This window comes from Caretta caretta, chromosome 2 (genome assembly GCF_965140235.1).
Source record: "Caretta caretta isolate rCarCar2 chromosome 2, rCarCar1.hap1, whole genome shotgun sequence".
NCBI lineage: Eukaryota > Metazoa > Chordata > Testudines > Cheloniidae > Caretta > Caretta caretta.
In genome coordinates this window covers 2,905,400-2,918,850 of record NC_134207.1, presented here as the reverse complement: position 1 = coordinate 2,918,850, position 13,451 = coordinate 2,905,400, and the positions used below count along the sequence as shown (strand labels likewise).

At 53.0% G+C, this 13,451-nt stretch overlaps 2 protein-coding genes across 5 annotated transcripts in view; one reads left to right on the top strand and one right to left on the bottom strand.

The window, feature by feature from the left end:
* Window positions 1–2,070, bottom strand: part of SLC52A2 (solute carrier family 52 member 2) — an 18,605-nt gene extending 16,535 nt beyond the window's left edge. Inside the window, exon 1 of the mRNA XM_075124870.1 lies at window positions 1,990–2,070. Coding sequence (XP_074980971.1) covers window positions 1,990–1,996 — 7 coding nt within the window. The 5' untranslated portion in view covers window positions 1,997–2,070. The remainder of the gene's footprint in view (window positions 1–1,989) is intronic.
* The window catches only part of FBXL6 (F-box and leucine rich repeat protein 6), a 17,027-nt gene extending 3,576 nt beyond the window's left edge, over window positions 1–13,451 (top strand). For 3 of the 4 annotated variants that reach the window (XM_048837061.2, XM_048837062.2, XM_048837060.2), the window contains 8 exons: window positions 2,031–2,189; window positions 2,421–2,484; window positions 2,876–3,007; window positions 4,477–4,584; window positions 5,142–5,255; window positions 9,559–9,790; window positions 12,105–12,345; window positions 12,910–13,451. In XM_048837061.2, the coding sequence (XP_048693018.2) occupies window positions 2,031–2,189; window positions 2,421–2,484; window positions 2,876–3,007; window positions 4,477–4,584; window positions 5,142–5,255; window positions 9,559–9,790; window positions 12,105–12,345; window positions 12,910–13,051 (1,192 nt within the window). In that variant the 3' untranslated portion in view covers window positions 13,052–13,451. The remainder of the gene's footprint in view (window positions 1–2,030; window positions 2,190–2,420; window positions 2,485–2,875; window positions 3,008–4,476; window positions 4,585–5,141; window positions 5,256–9,558; window positions 9,791–12,104; window positions 12,346–12,909) is intronic. The other variant, XM_075124869.1, reaches the window with a different exon arrangement.

Genomic DNA, 13,451 nt, shown 5'->3' with positions numbered 1-13,451 from the left:
CCTTTCGCTGGAGCAAGTTTTTAGAAACAACCCTCCGTTAGACACTCAGCTGGTGTTAAAGATGGCAGTAACTGTCCTGGGGGGAAGAGAGACAACATTAGTAGAGATAGGCTGGAGCTGGCATTGCTTCTGATGTTAAAGTCCAATCCCGTTCCCTAAAAGACAAAACAAGACAAATACACTCAAGAGCGAAGGGAAAAAGAGCAGCAAAGATGCCGCTCAGAATCACATGGCTGCATTGGCCCTGCATGCTGCCCTGGCCCATCGTAATGAATGCTCAGTGGAGCCAATCTTCGAGACGGACCAGGAGCTGGGCAGTCGAGTACAAAGGGGGCACTTTGCAGACCCACAGCCTTATGCCCAGAGTGGTGGGATTCACGTACCAGAGTCGTCCAGGCCCCCTGGCATCGTGTGTCATATCACCGACGTGGCTTTGAACTAGTTTTGTAAAGCACTAGTCCAGGAAGAGAAGACAGGCAGCCATGAGGGGGCTCTTCTCCCAGAGCTTAGAAACCCCTCACTTGACAACGTCTCTAAGGTATTTCTGAAGCTCGTTTCACCATGTTGTTTTATCAGCATGCAGCATATCAGCAGTGATCTCCCCTCCTGTCTCTCCACCTTCCTGTGTCCCACCTGATGGGGTAGTGAGGTAGCTCAAGGCCTCAGGGGGTTGGCCTGCAGCCCCTGCATTATGGGCCTCCAGTATCCCCAGGGGAATCTTACATGGACATTCTGCGCAGGTGCCCTGTGCCCCCAGCCTCTGGGCACTTGAACCAATCTAAATGGGCTTGGAAAGATTAGATTTGTATTGGTAGACAGTGGTAAACGTTGATTTCAGCATGCACACCCACAAACCGAGGAAAAGGTGTTCCCAGTGCTAATAATCAGCATGTACAGACGGGCAAAGTAAGAGAAATGCCCCTTTTGTATAAAGCGTGTCGTAATACTGGCACTGAGGGAGCTGGAGCAGAGGTGCCACTTAGGTAGCTTTAACTTTTGAATCTCAACTGCTGCTTTTGTTTAATAATTATTGTCTGTGCTCAATGCCCGCCCCCCATAATGTCACATGACCGTGAAAACGTAAATTGGTAAAAGTCTTAAAAAGAGGCTTAAAAATAAACAGAATCCGAGAACGGTAGGACTGGCAGGGACCTCAAGAGGTCAGAGCGTCCCGTCCTCTGCACTCCTGGTAGGACTAAGTATTAACTAGACCATTGATATTATTTGCGAGAATTAAAAAGAATAAAAAGTGAATTCTGCCAAGCCGAAATATAAACCTCCCAGAGCAGGGCCTGGCTGATAAGTCCAGGGTGTTGCTGGGGGCAAACCAACCCCCAACACTGTCATCTCAGTCCCCAGAACCCCACTGTAAACCAGCGGACTGAGAAGGACACCTGGGACCAAAGTCAGTCCTGGGGCAAGCGCTTGCAGATCCCTGCTGAAGTCACCAGGTGTTGCTGCCTCCTACTCCATGGCTGAATTTGACCCAGTAGCTTGATTCTGGCCTTAAGGGGCATCACCAGTGCGTGCTGGCACTCAACAAGGAGGAGGACGGGCCAGAGTCTACTCCTCAGTGGAGATGGCCAGTGGTACCTCTTGTTCAGTCTCGGGCACCTCAGTGGCATGGACAGCTGGCCCTATAATGTGCAAGGTATGAAAGCCCAAGAGCAAGGGCCTGGTGGATAATGGGTGGCCAGTGACACTCATGGAGTGTGTGCATCACCGACTCTCCATGGGCAGAGGCCCTGGAGCCCGCACGCGGCCTGTTTTGCCACCACTCCAGCCTGAGGGGCATTTCCCGGGGGGCTCCCAGCGACGTTCATTGCTGTATTGGGACACAGATTCAGGTGGAAGGGCTGCGGGAAGGGGGTCTTACCCACTTGAAAAGCTATGCCTGACAATTAGCTGGGCTCTCACCCCCTGGCAGTGGGCCCCTGCGGGCCCTCTGTTCTGAGATGGCTCTAGTCCCACCTCCGCTACTTGTCTAACCTGGCATGTGCCGTTGCAGTGACGGGTGTCTCCATCCCCAGGGTGGCCCGTGTGTGCCGGCTGTGGTACGGGGCAGCTTCCAATCCCATGCTGTGGCAGAAGGTGTCAATCGGCTTCTGCTGGGTGGAGCCTGGCAAAAAGCAGCCTCCCCAGACCGAGAAAAGAATCCTCAGCACAATGGAGTGGCTGGTCCAGAACAGGTGGGTGCTGCGTTATAGATGGGGGGTGTCCTATCCCCTGTGCGTGACACATGCTTTGGCCCTCTCCTGCTGTGTCACCCCCATAGTTTTTCCCACTCCAGCTCCCCGTAGGGGCTGTATGTTGTGCTGCCCCTACTCCTGCTTCTCTCCCCTCCTCCCTTTATACCGTCCTCTGGACAGCTGGATGTATGCTGGCTCGGCAGCCAGATTAACTCTGTTTCCTCCATGCAGGTTTTCACTTCTCCGGGACTTTGCTCTTTGCCACTGGAAGAGCCACGTGCCTGTTGTCCTGAAGGTGAGAAGGCAGGGTTCAGTTTGTCATGGTATCATGCCCTTCTGCCCTTGGACACCGACTGTCCCGCTCCGATCCCTGGTTTTGGATAGATGTAGCCATAGCTCTAAGAACAGGAGGCTTTCTGCAACTAAGAGCCAGTGGCACAAAGTTCTGTCCTTTTCATGCAAAGGATATCCAGCCCTCAGGCTCCAAGTTTGGGGCCCTCTCTGCTATTAGTCACATAGCCCCTGTCAGCCTGGAAGAACTGAGATCAGAATTGTCTTCTTTGCAAGGAATTTAATTGGAGCGAGGTGGAGAACGTGAATCCCCCAGCCTGCGTGTAGCCTGCCTTTTACAGGGTCTGCTCGTGGGATGGCAGGACTGGCTGGCTCACCACCCTCTCTTGTTACAGGCCCTTGCGGAGTCCTGCCCCCTTCTCGTATCCCTCAAGCTGACCCACTGCAGTGGAGTGACCACCGAGTCCCTGAGTGCAGTGGCCGAATGCTGCCCCCGGCTGGAAAGCTTAAACCTGCAGAATTCCCAGGTAGGGGCGTGTGGGGCTCTGCTGAGCCGGGGTGGAGAGGGGGTCAGTTTTGGCCAGGGATCCCCTGAGGCCCTCCCAGAAATACAAGGGTGCTGTCCTGCGGGGCGATGCTGCAGCCACGTCACTGTTGCTACCTGCTGTGGGTGAGAGACTAGGAAATGTGTCGTGAGGCCCATCCTGCACAGCCCCCTGCTCCCCGGGGTTCTTTCAACCCAAAGCTCTTGGTAACTTTTACTCGGTGCGAGGTGGTGTCAGGGAATAAATCAGGGGAGACACGGCCATCCGACCGATAGATGGCTGGCACAAACAGGACAACACAAGAGTGCTTTCACTTACAGCTAAACTTTACTTAGTCTCAAGCACTTACACACGTCTGCAAAAGGTTAGTAAAACACCCTAACCCTTGATAATTACCAAAGCTGAGTGTGACTCTCAAGTGACACAGCTGCAGGCTTCCGGTGGCCAAATCTTCCGTCTGCCGGTGGGGACTGCAAGATGTATCCAGAGGGAGAGTCCAAAAAGAGTCCAACTACCTCAAACTTTTCCCCCTTATTTATACATTAGACATGTCCCCTAAAGAAAACTTGTTACAAGCAAAAAGAAAAGGAGGACTTGTGGCACCTTAGAGACAAACCAATTTATTTGAGCATAAGCTTTCGAAAGCTTCTGCTCAAATAAATTGGTTAGTCTCTAAGGTGCCACAAGTCCTCCTTTTCTTTTTGCGGATACAGACTAACATGGCTGCTACTCTGAAACTTGTTACAAGCAGTTTCAGTGGTCCAGCAAAAGGTTCCTTATGATTATTGATTAACCAGGTGTGGGTTTTTCCAGAGTTTGCAGCCTTGAGGCCCCCAGTAGACATTCCTGGGGCACATCCTGATCTTCTAAAATGCATGTATCAGCCACTTCAACACAATTCTTAACAGGAAGGATTCGGGGTCAAGCTGCCCTCTCTGTGGCATCCAAAGACACCCCCCCCCCCCACCTTGGTTAAGCTAAGCCTGCTGACTTGGCCAATTTACAGCCCGCTGACTTGGCTGCTTTTAGCAATAAGCCATAGTGGTTTCAGGCACTTTACTGGTTTGCCAAAGTCTCCCCGTACACCCTCCGGGGAGCACTGTGTGCCCTGCCAGAAAGGAACCATCTGCCAGCCCTCTGGTCCCCTAGAAATGGGAGAACACTGAGCTACAGCCAGTCAAACCCACTGCGCCTGCTCCGAGACTGTCAACTCCATTGCATGGGACAGCGCCCAGCCCCCTCCCAGACATGGCCTGACGAGCCCCTTACCCTGGCCCAGACGGGGGCGTCCTAATCTGCCGTAGCCAGCAGCTGTGTACAGCAGTGGATCTTTTCCTGTGGCTAATTAGCCAGCCCCTCCTCCTATGGCTTTGAGCATGGTGCAGGATGTCTGGCTGCCAAGTGCTGGGTAGTAACCCCTCCCTGGGTGGCCTTCTCTGGTTTGTTCCCAGGTTGACTCCTCAGCTGTGGTGAGCTTTCTGGAGGCCGCTGGCTCTCGGATCCGGCAGCTCTGGCTGACGTACAGCAGCCGGATGAATGCCATCGTCGCCACGCTCTCGGTAAGCCTGGCAAAGACCGCCTGGGGAGTGGGAGTTGTAGAGGGGCTGGCCTTGCCCGAGCGTTCCCTGTCAGAGCTGGACTGCACCATACGTATGTGGGATGGGACTCTTTCTCAGCCTGCTTCGACAGAGGCTTATGAGACCCGTGAAGCTGCTTCTGCTGAGACTGGAACAACAAGAGGCGGGCGTTGAATTGGGAGTGGTGCTTTCCCAGGCTCTGCCCACAAGCCAGGACCTCTCCATTCATGACTCTGAAATGAGATGCCATGGAGTCAGTTTCAGATTTCCATTGTAATCATTCCTCTTTCTGGCAGCTCTGATCAGCTGTGAAATGGTTAGCGTCTCACTTTGTATCATTAGGTTTCAGGGTTAACACGCCATTGCGATGAACAGGGCAGATCATACCTCTCAGGGCTGTTGTTGCAGGCTGTCTGCGGATGTCACTGCCTCAGTTACGCTTGGGTCACATTGGGAAGGTTCAGCAAGGCGGGTGGGCACGGAGACTGACAGAGCAGCAGGGAGTGCCTCATTCTGTGAACCTGTCGCCCCCTCTGCAGAGTGGTTGCTGCCTTGGGCTGCGGCTCCTGGAGGTGAACACGGAGATCAAGCAGAGCAGCCAGCACCTTCAACTCCCAGTAGAGCAGCTGCAGGCAGCCTGCCAGCAGCTGCAGGTACCCGTGAGCTCTCCTTCCCTCCTTGCACGCTCCTCCTCTGATCTTCCTCCCTCTGCTTCCCCTACCCTGGTAACCTTTTGCCGCCCTGCGGCTCCAATGCTAATTTATTCCTTCCCCTGCTGGGTGGTTCCGGGCAGTGCCATGCTTGCTGCCCTTGGACACATGGCAGTTCTGGTTTAACAGGCTTCCCGGAAGCTCAGGTAGGTTCATTCTCCTGACCCTTCCCTGTTTGGTCTGCATCTCCACTGCACTAGCAGCTTGTGTGGTCACCCATGGCTCCAAATGGTGCTCGGTTCAATGCAGTGTGCTTGCCCCAGTGTGCCCCTGCAGCCAGGAGAGATCTCCCCTGGTCCCCTGCCGCTGGGTGCTTTCTCTCCCTGGAGAGGGTGGGCAGTCCCCGGAGGAGGGGCTCGCAGGCATTCACAGCCAGGCAGCTGCTTTTCAGCAGGTGACGCCTGTATATCCTGACGCCTGTATGTCCTGGCATTGCTTTATGGCCGTGCATTGCCTTATGGCCGTGCATTGCCTTGCCTTCTCCCACACTGACCCCTTCCGACCTCCCAAACCCAAGGTACCAGGCATCCCTTCAGATCTGCTTCTTCCCTTGCCCGGAGCTCTGCCCACCCCAGCAGTGTGTGCCACTGAGGTAATGTCTGTAGCTCACCCCTTCTCCAGTTTCCCTGGGCATCTCGACAGATGTAGCTTAGACGATTGTAGTGTAGGCTGCAGGGCATGGCCAGTTTTATTGGTGCTGTGTTCAGCACTGCCATGGCCGATGTGATCAGGAGGGAGTTCTTCTGATGTTGTTGCATGGCAAGGCTCTGCTTAATGCTGCTGGGGCTCACTGGTTAGATCCGGGGCACCCCAAGCTTTGCGATATTGAGAGCTGCATCAGCACCTTGCCTGGCTCCTGCGGCCCTGGCTCCTATCCCCAAATGCTGGGGCCTTGCACCTGCCTTCCCAGTGCACATCCAGGGCCTGGTTCGTTTCTGGAAGGCCCTGAGCAGGGGTCGCCTCTCCCACTGTGCCCATTGCGATTGGGAAGATCTTGCCATCCGCCCCCTTCTGGGACAGGACTTCAGGGTGTCCTCAGAGGAACCCCTTCCTGCCCGCTGCTAGAGCCTGTCCAAGCCAGTTCTAGGACACTAGCATCCGATGAAGTGAGCTGTCGCTCACGAAAGCTCATGCTCAAATAAATTGGTTAGTCTCTAAGGTGCCACAAGTACTCCTTTTCTTTCTAGGACACAGTGCAGGATCTGTTTGTTCCCTCTGTCTTCGGATTAGTGCCTGGAGCAGGGTGCCTGTCACCTCGTGGGAGGCAGGCTGGGAGGGGAGGAGGTAGGGTTGGTCTGCACTGGCTGTTTTAATCCTCCTGTGCCCTCCTATCCCCATGATGGGAACCAGGTTTCAGAGTAACAATCGTGTTAGTCTGAATTCGCAAAAAGAAAAGGAGTACTTGTGGCACCTTAGAGACTAACCAATTTATTTGGGCATGAGCTTTCGTGAGCTACAGCTCACTTCATTGGATGCATACTGTGGAAAGTATAGAAGATCTTTTTATACACACAAAGCATGAAAAAATGGGTGTTTACCACTACAAAAGGTTTCCTCTCCCCTCACCCCACTCTCCTGCTGGTAATAGTTTATCTAAAGTGATCACTCTCCTTACAATGTGTATGATAATCAAGTTGGGCCATTTCCAGCACAAATCCAGGTTTTCTCCCCCCCCCGACCCACTCTCCTGTTGGTAATAGCTTATCTAAAGTGAAAAAAGAAAAGGAGTACTTGTGGCACCTTAGAGACTAACCAATCTAAAAACTAATCTTTTAAAAAGATCTTCTACACTTTCCACAGTATGCATCCGATGAAGTGAGCTGTAGCTCATGAAAGCTTATGCTCAAATAAATTGGTTAGTCTCTAAGGTGCCACAAGTACTCCTTTTCTTTTTGCGAATACAGACTAACACGGCTGTTATTCTGAAACTTCTCTAAAGTGATCACTCTCCTTACAATGTGTATGATAATCAAGGTGTGCCATTTCCAGCACAAATCCAGGGTTTAACAAGAACGTCTGAGGGGGCGGGGGGTAGGAAAAAACAAGGGGAAATAGGTTACCTTGCATAATGACTTAGCCACTCCCAGTCTCTATTCAAGCCTAAGTTAATTGTATCCAATTTGCAAATGAATTCCAATTCAACAGTCTCTCGCTGGAGTCTGGTTTTGAAGTTCTTTTGTTGTAATATCGCAACTTTCATGTCTGTAATTACGTGACCAGAGAGATTGAAGTGTTCTCCGACTGGTTTATGAATGTTATAATTCTTGACATCTGATTTGTGTCCATTTATTCTTTTACGTAGAGACTGTCCAGTTTGGCCAATGTACATTGCAGAGGGGCATTGCTGGCACATGATGGCATATATCACATTGGTGGATGTGCAGGTGAACGAGCCTCTGATAGTGTGGCTGATGTTATTAGGCCCTATGATGGTGTCCCCTGAATAGATATGTGGGCACAGTTGGCAACGGGCTTTGTTGCAAGGATAGGTTCCTGGGTTAGTGGTTCTGTTATGTGGTATGTGGTTGCTGGTGAGTATTGCTTCAGGTTGGGGGGCTGTCTGTAGGCAAGGACTGGCCTGTCTCCCAAGATTTGTGAGAGTGTTGGGTCATCCTTCAGGATAGGTTGTAGATCCTTAATAATGCGTTGGAGGGGTTTTAGTTGGGGGCTGAAGGTGACGGCTAGTGGCGTTCTGTTATTTTCTTTGTTAGGCCTGTCCTGTAGTAGGTGACTTCTGGGAACTCTTCTGGCTCTATCAATCTGTTTCTTTACTTCCGCAGGTGGGTATTGTAGTTGTAAGAATGCTTGATAGAGATCTTGTAGGTGTTTGTCTCTGTCTGAGGGGTTGGAGCAAATGCGGTTGTATCGCAGAGCTTGGCTGTAGACAATGGATCGTGTGGTGTGGTCAGGGTGAAAGCTGGAGGCATGTAGGTAGGAATAGCGGTCAGTAGGTTTCCGGTATAGGGTGGTGTTTATGTGACCATCGTTTATTAGCACTGTAGTGTCCAGGAAGTGGATCTCTTGTGTGGACTGGACCAGGCTGAGGTTGATGGTGGGATGGAAATTGTTGAAATCATGGTGGAATTCCTCAAGGGCTTCTTTTCCATGGGTCCAGATGATGAAGATGTCATCAATATAGCGCAAGTAGAGTAGGGGCATTAGGGGATGAGAGCTGAGGAAGCGTTGTTCTAAGTCAGCCATAAAAATGTTGGCATATTGTGGGGCCCTGTGGGTACCCATAGCAGTGCCGCTGATTTGAAGGTATACATTGTCCCCAAATGTGAAATAGTTATGGGTGAGGACAAAGTCACAAAGTTCAGCCACCAGGTTAGCCGTGACATTATCGGGGATACCATTCCTGACGGCTTGTAGTCCATCTTTGTGTGGAATGTTGGTGTAGAGGGCTTCTACATCCATAGTGGCCAGGATGGTGTTATCAGGAAGATCACCGATGGATTGTAGTTTCCTCAGGAAGTCAGTGGTGTCTCGAAGGCAGCTGGGAGTGCTGGTAGCGTAGGGCCTGAGGAGGGAGTCTACATAGCCAGACAATCCTGCTGTCAGGGTGCCAATGCCTGAGATGATGGGGCACCCAGGATTTCCAGGTTTATGGATCTTGGGTAGTAGATAGAATATCCCAGGTCGGGGTTCCAGGGGTGTGTCTGTGCGGATTTGATCTTGTGCTTTTTCAGGGAGTTTCTTGAGCAAATGCTGTAGTTTCTTTTGGTAACTCTCAGTGGGATCAGAGGGTAATGGCTTGTAGAAAGTGGTGTTGGAGAGCTGCCGAGCAGCCTCTTGTTCATATTCCGACCTATTCATGATGATGACAGCACCTCCTTTGTCAGCCTTTTTGATTATGATGTCAGAGTTGTTTCTGAGGCTGTGGATGGCATTGCGTTCCGCATGGCTGAGGTTATGGGGCAAGTGATGCTGCTTTTCCACAATTTCAGCCCGTGCACGTCGGCGGAAGCACTCTATGTAGAAGTCCAGTCTGCTGTCTCGATCTTCAGGAGGAGTCCACCTAGAATCCTTCTTTTTGTAGTGTTGGTGTCAATGGGCTGCACTGTATCGATGCATCAGGAGTTGCATCTGCCCAATGCTTGCTGCCTCTTCTTTGAGGCAGCCCTGCATGGAGCAGGCCAGGGGTTGCTCCTGCCGGTAGCCATCGTTGTCAGCCAATCTGGCTGACTGGGAGGTTGTTGTCTCGGGGTTGGTGGGTCATTCTTGCCCCCATCTGTTTCCCTTCCAGGTGCTACGTCTGCTCAATGTGATCTGGACCCTGAAGCAGAGCCCTCGGTCCGCCCCCACCTCCCTGGGCTTCCCTCAGCTGGAGGAGCTGTGCCTGGCCACTACCTCTTATTCCTTCGTCAGTGACAGTGTCCTGCAGAAGATCCTGCAGGCCTCCACCAAGCTGCGGGTGCTGGACCTGCGGGGCTGTTTCCGTGTGACACCCAAGGGGCTGCAGGAGCTGCCGTGCCCCGGTAAGCCTTGGAGTCCCCATCTTTGGGGGGGGCATCTTGTGTGGAGGACAGGTGCATCTGGTACAGCTAGGGACAGTCTTTCTGCCCTCCTGGTGAGGCCCTGAGCCTAATGCGTAGCACTGTGTAGACGCCGGAGAGCTTTGGTTCTGTGCCTGGCCCTTGGCCAGCCCCTCTGTGCAGCACTCAGGTGAGGAAGCACTGCTGTCCACCTGCCTTGCCTAGGTCTCGGGGGCCCTTGGGCTCTGTGGAATAGTAGCTGCTGTCCACCCCAGAAGTGGCTGCATTTCAGCAGGGCTTTGGAATAGGTGAGCCTTCAGAAGGACAGCCTTTCCAGAGGTGTAGGGTCCTACTTTGCACAGCATCCTTCCTGCCAGCTATGTCCCCAGAGCTGTGCAGGGTCAGTGCGTGATACCGTCGGAAAGGACAGCAGCAGAGTGAGGGGGCCGAGAGCGGAGATGAGTTGCAGAGCTGCTGAGACACAGGGGAGGCACTGAAGGCTCTTCTAGAGAGCAACCGCTGAAGAGGAGAAGGCTCTTGTCCCAGCGGCGGTGAGTTCAGGTGGAGGCACGCAGGCGGCCAGGGTTAGAAGGGACGAAGGAGCTGGGGAGCAAGGAGGAGAGAGAAAAGGTCTATGAGTTTGGCTTGAGCAAAGTCCACTGAGGGATTTCTGAATAACGTCATGGAGGACTAGAGACAGAGGTGGATTAGAGGCAGTGGTGATTGCTAGCTAGCTCATACTCCATGTGTATAGAGAACTGTGGGTCTGTAGTGCTCGCAGCGCTCTGCAAATGGGAAGTGGTGTCATTAGCACCCTTTCGCAGGTGGGGAAACTGAGGCACAGAGAGGGGGCTATAACCCAGGAGTCCCAGCTCCCTGCCCTGTGCCCTGAGCACAGAAAGCTGGCTAGATTGTCGGGCTCAACGGGTAGTGATCAATGGCTCCATGTCTAGTTGGCAGCCGGTATCAAGTGGAGTGCCCCAAGGGTCGGTCCTGGGGCCGGTTTTGTTCAATATCTTCATAAATGATCTGGAGGATGGTGTGGATTGCACTCTCAGCAAATTTGCGGATGATACTAAACTGGGAGGAGTGGTAGATACGCTGGAGGGGAGGGATAGGATACAGAAGGACCTAGACAAATTGGAGGATTGGGCCAAAAGAAATCTGATGAGGTTCAATAAGGATAAGTGCAGGGTCCTGCACTTAGGACGGAAGAACCCAATGCACAGCTACAGAACCAGTAATCTCATCATAAAAGGGGATTAGATTAGTCAGGCATGACCTTCCCTTGGTGAATCCATGCTGGCTGTTCCTGATCACTTTCCTCTCATGCAAGTGCTTCAGGATTGATTCTTTGAGGACCTGCTCCATGATTTTTCCAGGGACTGAAGTGAGGCTGACTGGCCTGTAGTTCCCAGGATCCTCCTTCTTCCCTTTTTTAAAGATTGGCACTACATTAGCCTTTTTCCAGTCATCCGGGACTTCCCCGGTTCGCCACGAGTTTTCAAAGATAATGGCCAATGGCTCTGCAATCACAGCCGCCAGTTCCTTCAGCACTCTCGGATGCAACTCGTCCGGCCCCATGGACTTGTGCACGTCCAGCTTTTCTAAAAAGTCCCTAACCACCTCTATCTCCACAGAGGGCTGGCCATCTCTTCCCCATTTTGTGATGCCCAGCGTAGCAGTCTGGGAGCTGACCTTGTTAGTGAAAACAGAGGCAAAAAAAGCATTGAGTACATTAGCTTTTTCCACATCCTCTGTCACTAGTTTGCCTCCCTCATTCAGTAAGGGGCCCACACATTCCTTGGCTTTCTTCTTGTTGCCAACATACCTGAAGAAACCCTTCTTGTTACTCTTGACATCTCTGGCTAGCTGCAGCTCCAGGTGCGATTTGGCCCTCCTGATAACATTCCTACATGCCCTAGCAATATTTTTATACTCTTCCCTGGTCATATGTCCAACCTTCCACTTCTTGTAAGCTTCTTTTTTATGTTTAAGATCCGCTAAGATTTCACCATTAAGCCAAGCTGGTCGCCTGCCATATTTACTATTCTTTCGACTCATCGGGATGGTTTGTCCCTGTAACCTCAACAGGGATTCCTTGAAATACAGCCAGCAAATACAGACCCCATCATTTTTATATGTACAGTTGGGATGATGTTTTCCAATGTACCTTACTTTGCATTTATCAACATTGAAATTCATCTGCCATTGTGTTGCCCAGTCACCCAGCTTTGGGAGATCCCTTTGGAACTCCTCGCAGTCAGCCTGGGACTTAACTCTCTTGAGTAACTTTGTATCTCTCTCTGCATCCCAGATCTAGAGCAGCTATACCTGGGCTTATATTGCAGCGATAACCACCTGCTCTTGCCCTCGGAGGGCAGCCATCTGCTCACCTGGAAGTGGCACCACAGCCTGCAGGAGCTCGATCTGGCAGGGCAGAGCTTCAGCGAGCGTGACCTGGAGCTTGCCATGGCCGCCTTTGGGCAGGGCAGTGGCCGGGCAGCCCTGCGATCCCTCAACATGACCGGGACCAAGGTCACTGTTAGCACTGTCAGGTGAGTGCTGGCAGAGGGGCTGGTAGGGCTGCAGGCAGAGGGAGATCCGCATAGCGCACAGCCAGCTGGGAGCCCTCTGCACTTCCAGGCTTGGGGCTCACCAGCCACAGCTGTGTTCCCCCCTGGGGAGGAGCTGCAAAGCTGCCCTCTGTCCTCCCTCTTGCCAGGAGAGCTGCTGTGTGTAAGTGACTCTGTGCGTGGCTGGCTCGCAGCTCAGCTGCTGCACCTCCTCTCCCCCTGTCAGATGCCACCCCGAAAACCAGCCTCTCCTGCTACGCAGGGCTCTGCACCCCAAGTCCCTTCACTGCCCCGCTCTCCCTCCGCATTGCGGCCCTGCTTGGCTCTTCCCTGCCCCACTGGGCCACCTCTTCCTGGCTGGGCCCTTCTGCTCGGTTCCCACCTTCTCTTGTGCCACCACTTGCATGTGGGCCAGCCCCTTGCCTCCGTCAGCCTCCCACCATGGCTCTGCTCTGCTCTGGGTCTGCTGCTCCACGGGCTAAACTCTAGGGGGAAGCACCATGTCGCTGAGGGGTGCAATTCAAGGCATTTCTGCTTCCCCCACAGTGCCCTGATCATCTGCTGTCCTGCCCTGAGCTACCTCAACCTGTCTTCCTGCCGCTACCTGCCCCGAGGCATGAAGAAGGTGTATCGGGGCCAGGACAACATCCGCCAGTGCTTGAGCAAGCTGCTGGCCAGCACCGACTAGCCGGCAGCTGCACAGGATACGTCGTAATGACACCAGCACCTCCCCTCTCCAGAGACCAGCCTGAGGCCCAGACCCTGCTCCTGCATCTGGAGCAACCCCACGCACAGGCTGAGTGCCAGGCGTTGCTGTTTCACTGGGACATTCCTGGCAGTGTGGGCAGAGCAGTGGGGCTCCATGCCCTCAGGGTGCTGGGCAGCTCACAGCCAGCACCTGGGACCTGGGCACCCACCTGGTGCTGTAGCAGCAAGCAGCCTGTTCCCCCGGGAGGAGCAGCTGTCCCTGGTTCCCTGCTTCCCATTTTGATAGCGCCCCTTTTTGTATGACATTCCTCTTGGATTTTGCAGCATTTGTACTGTCCAGCGCAGCGCCTGGTGCTACAGAATAAAGGGCTGTTCCTGCA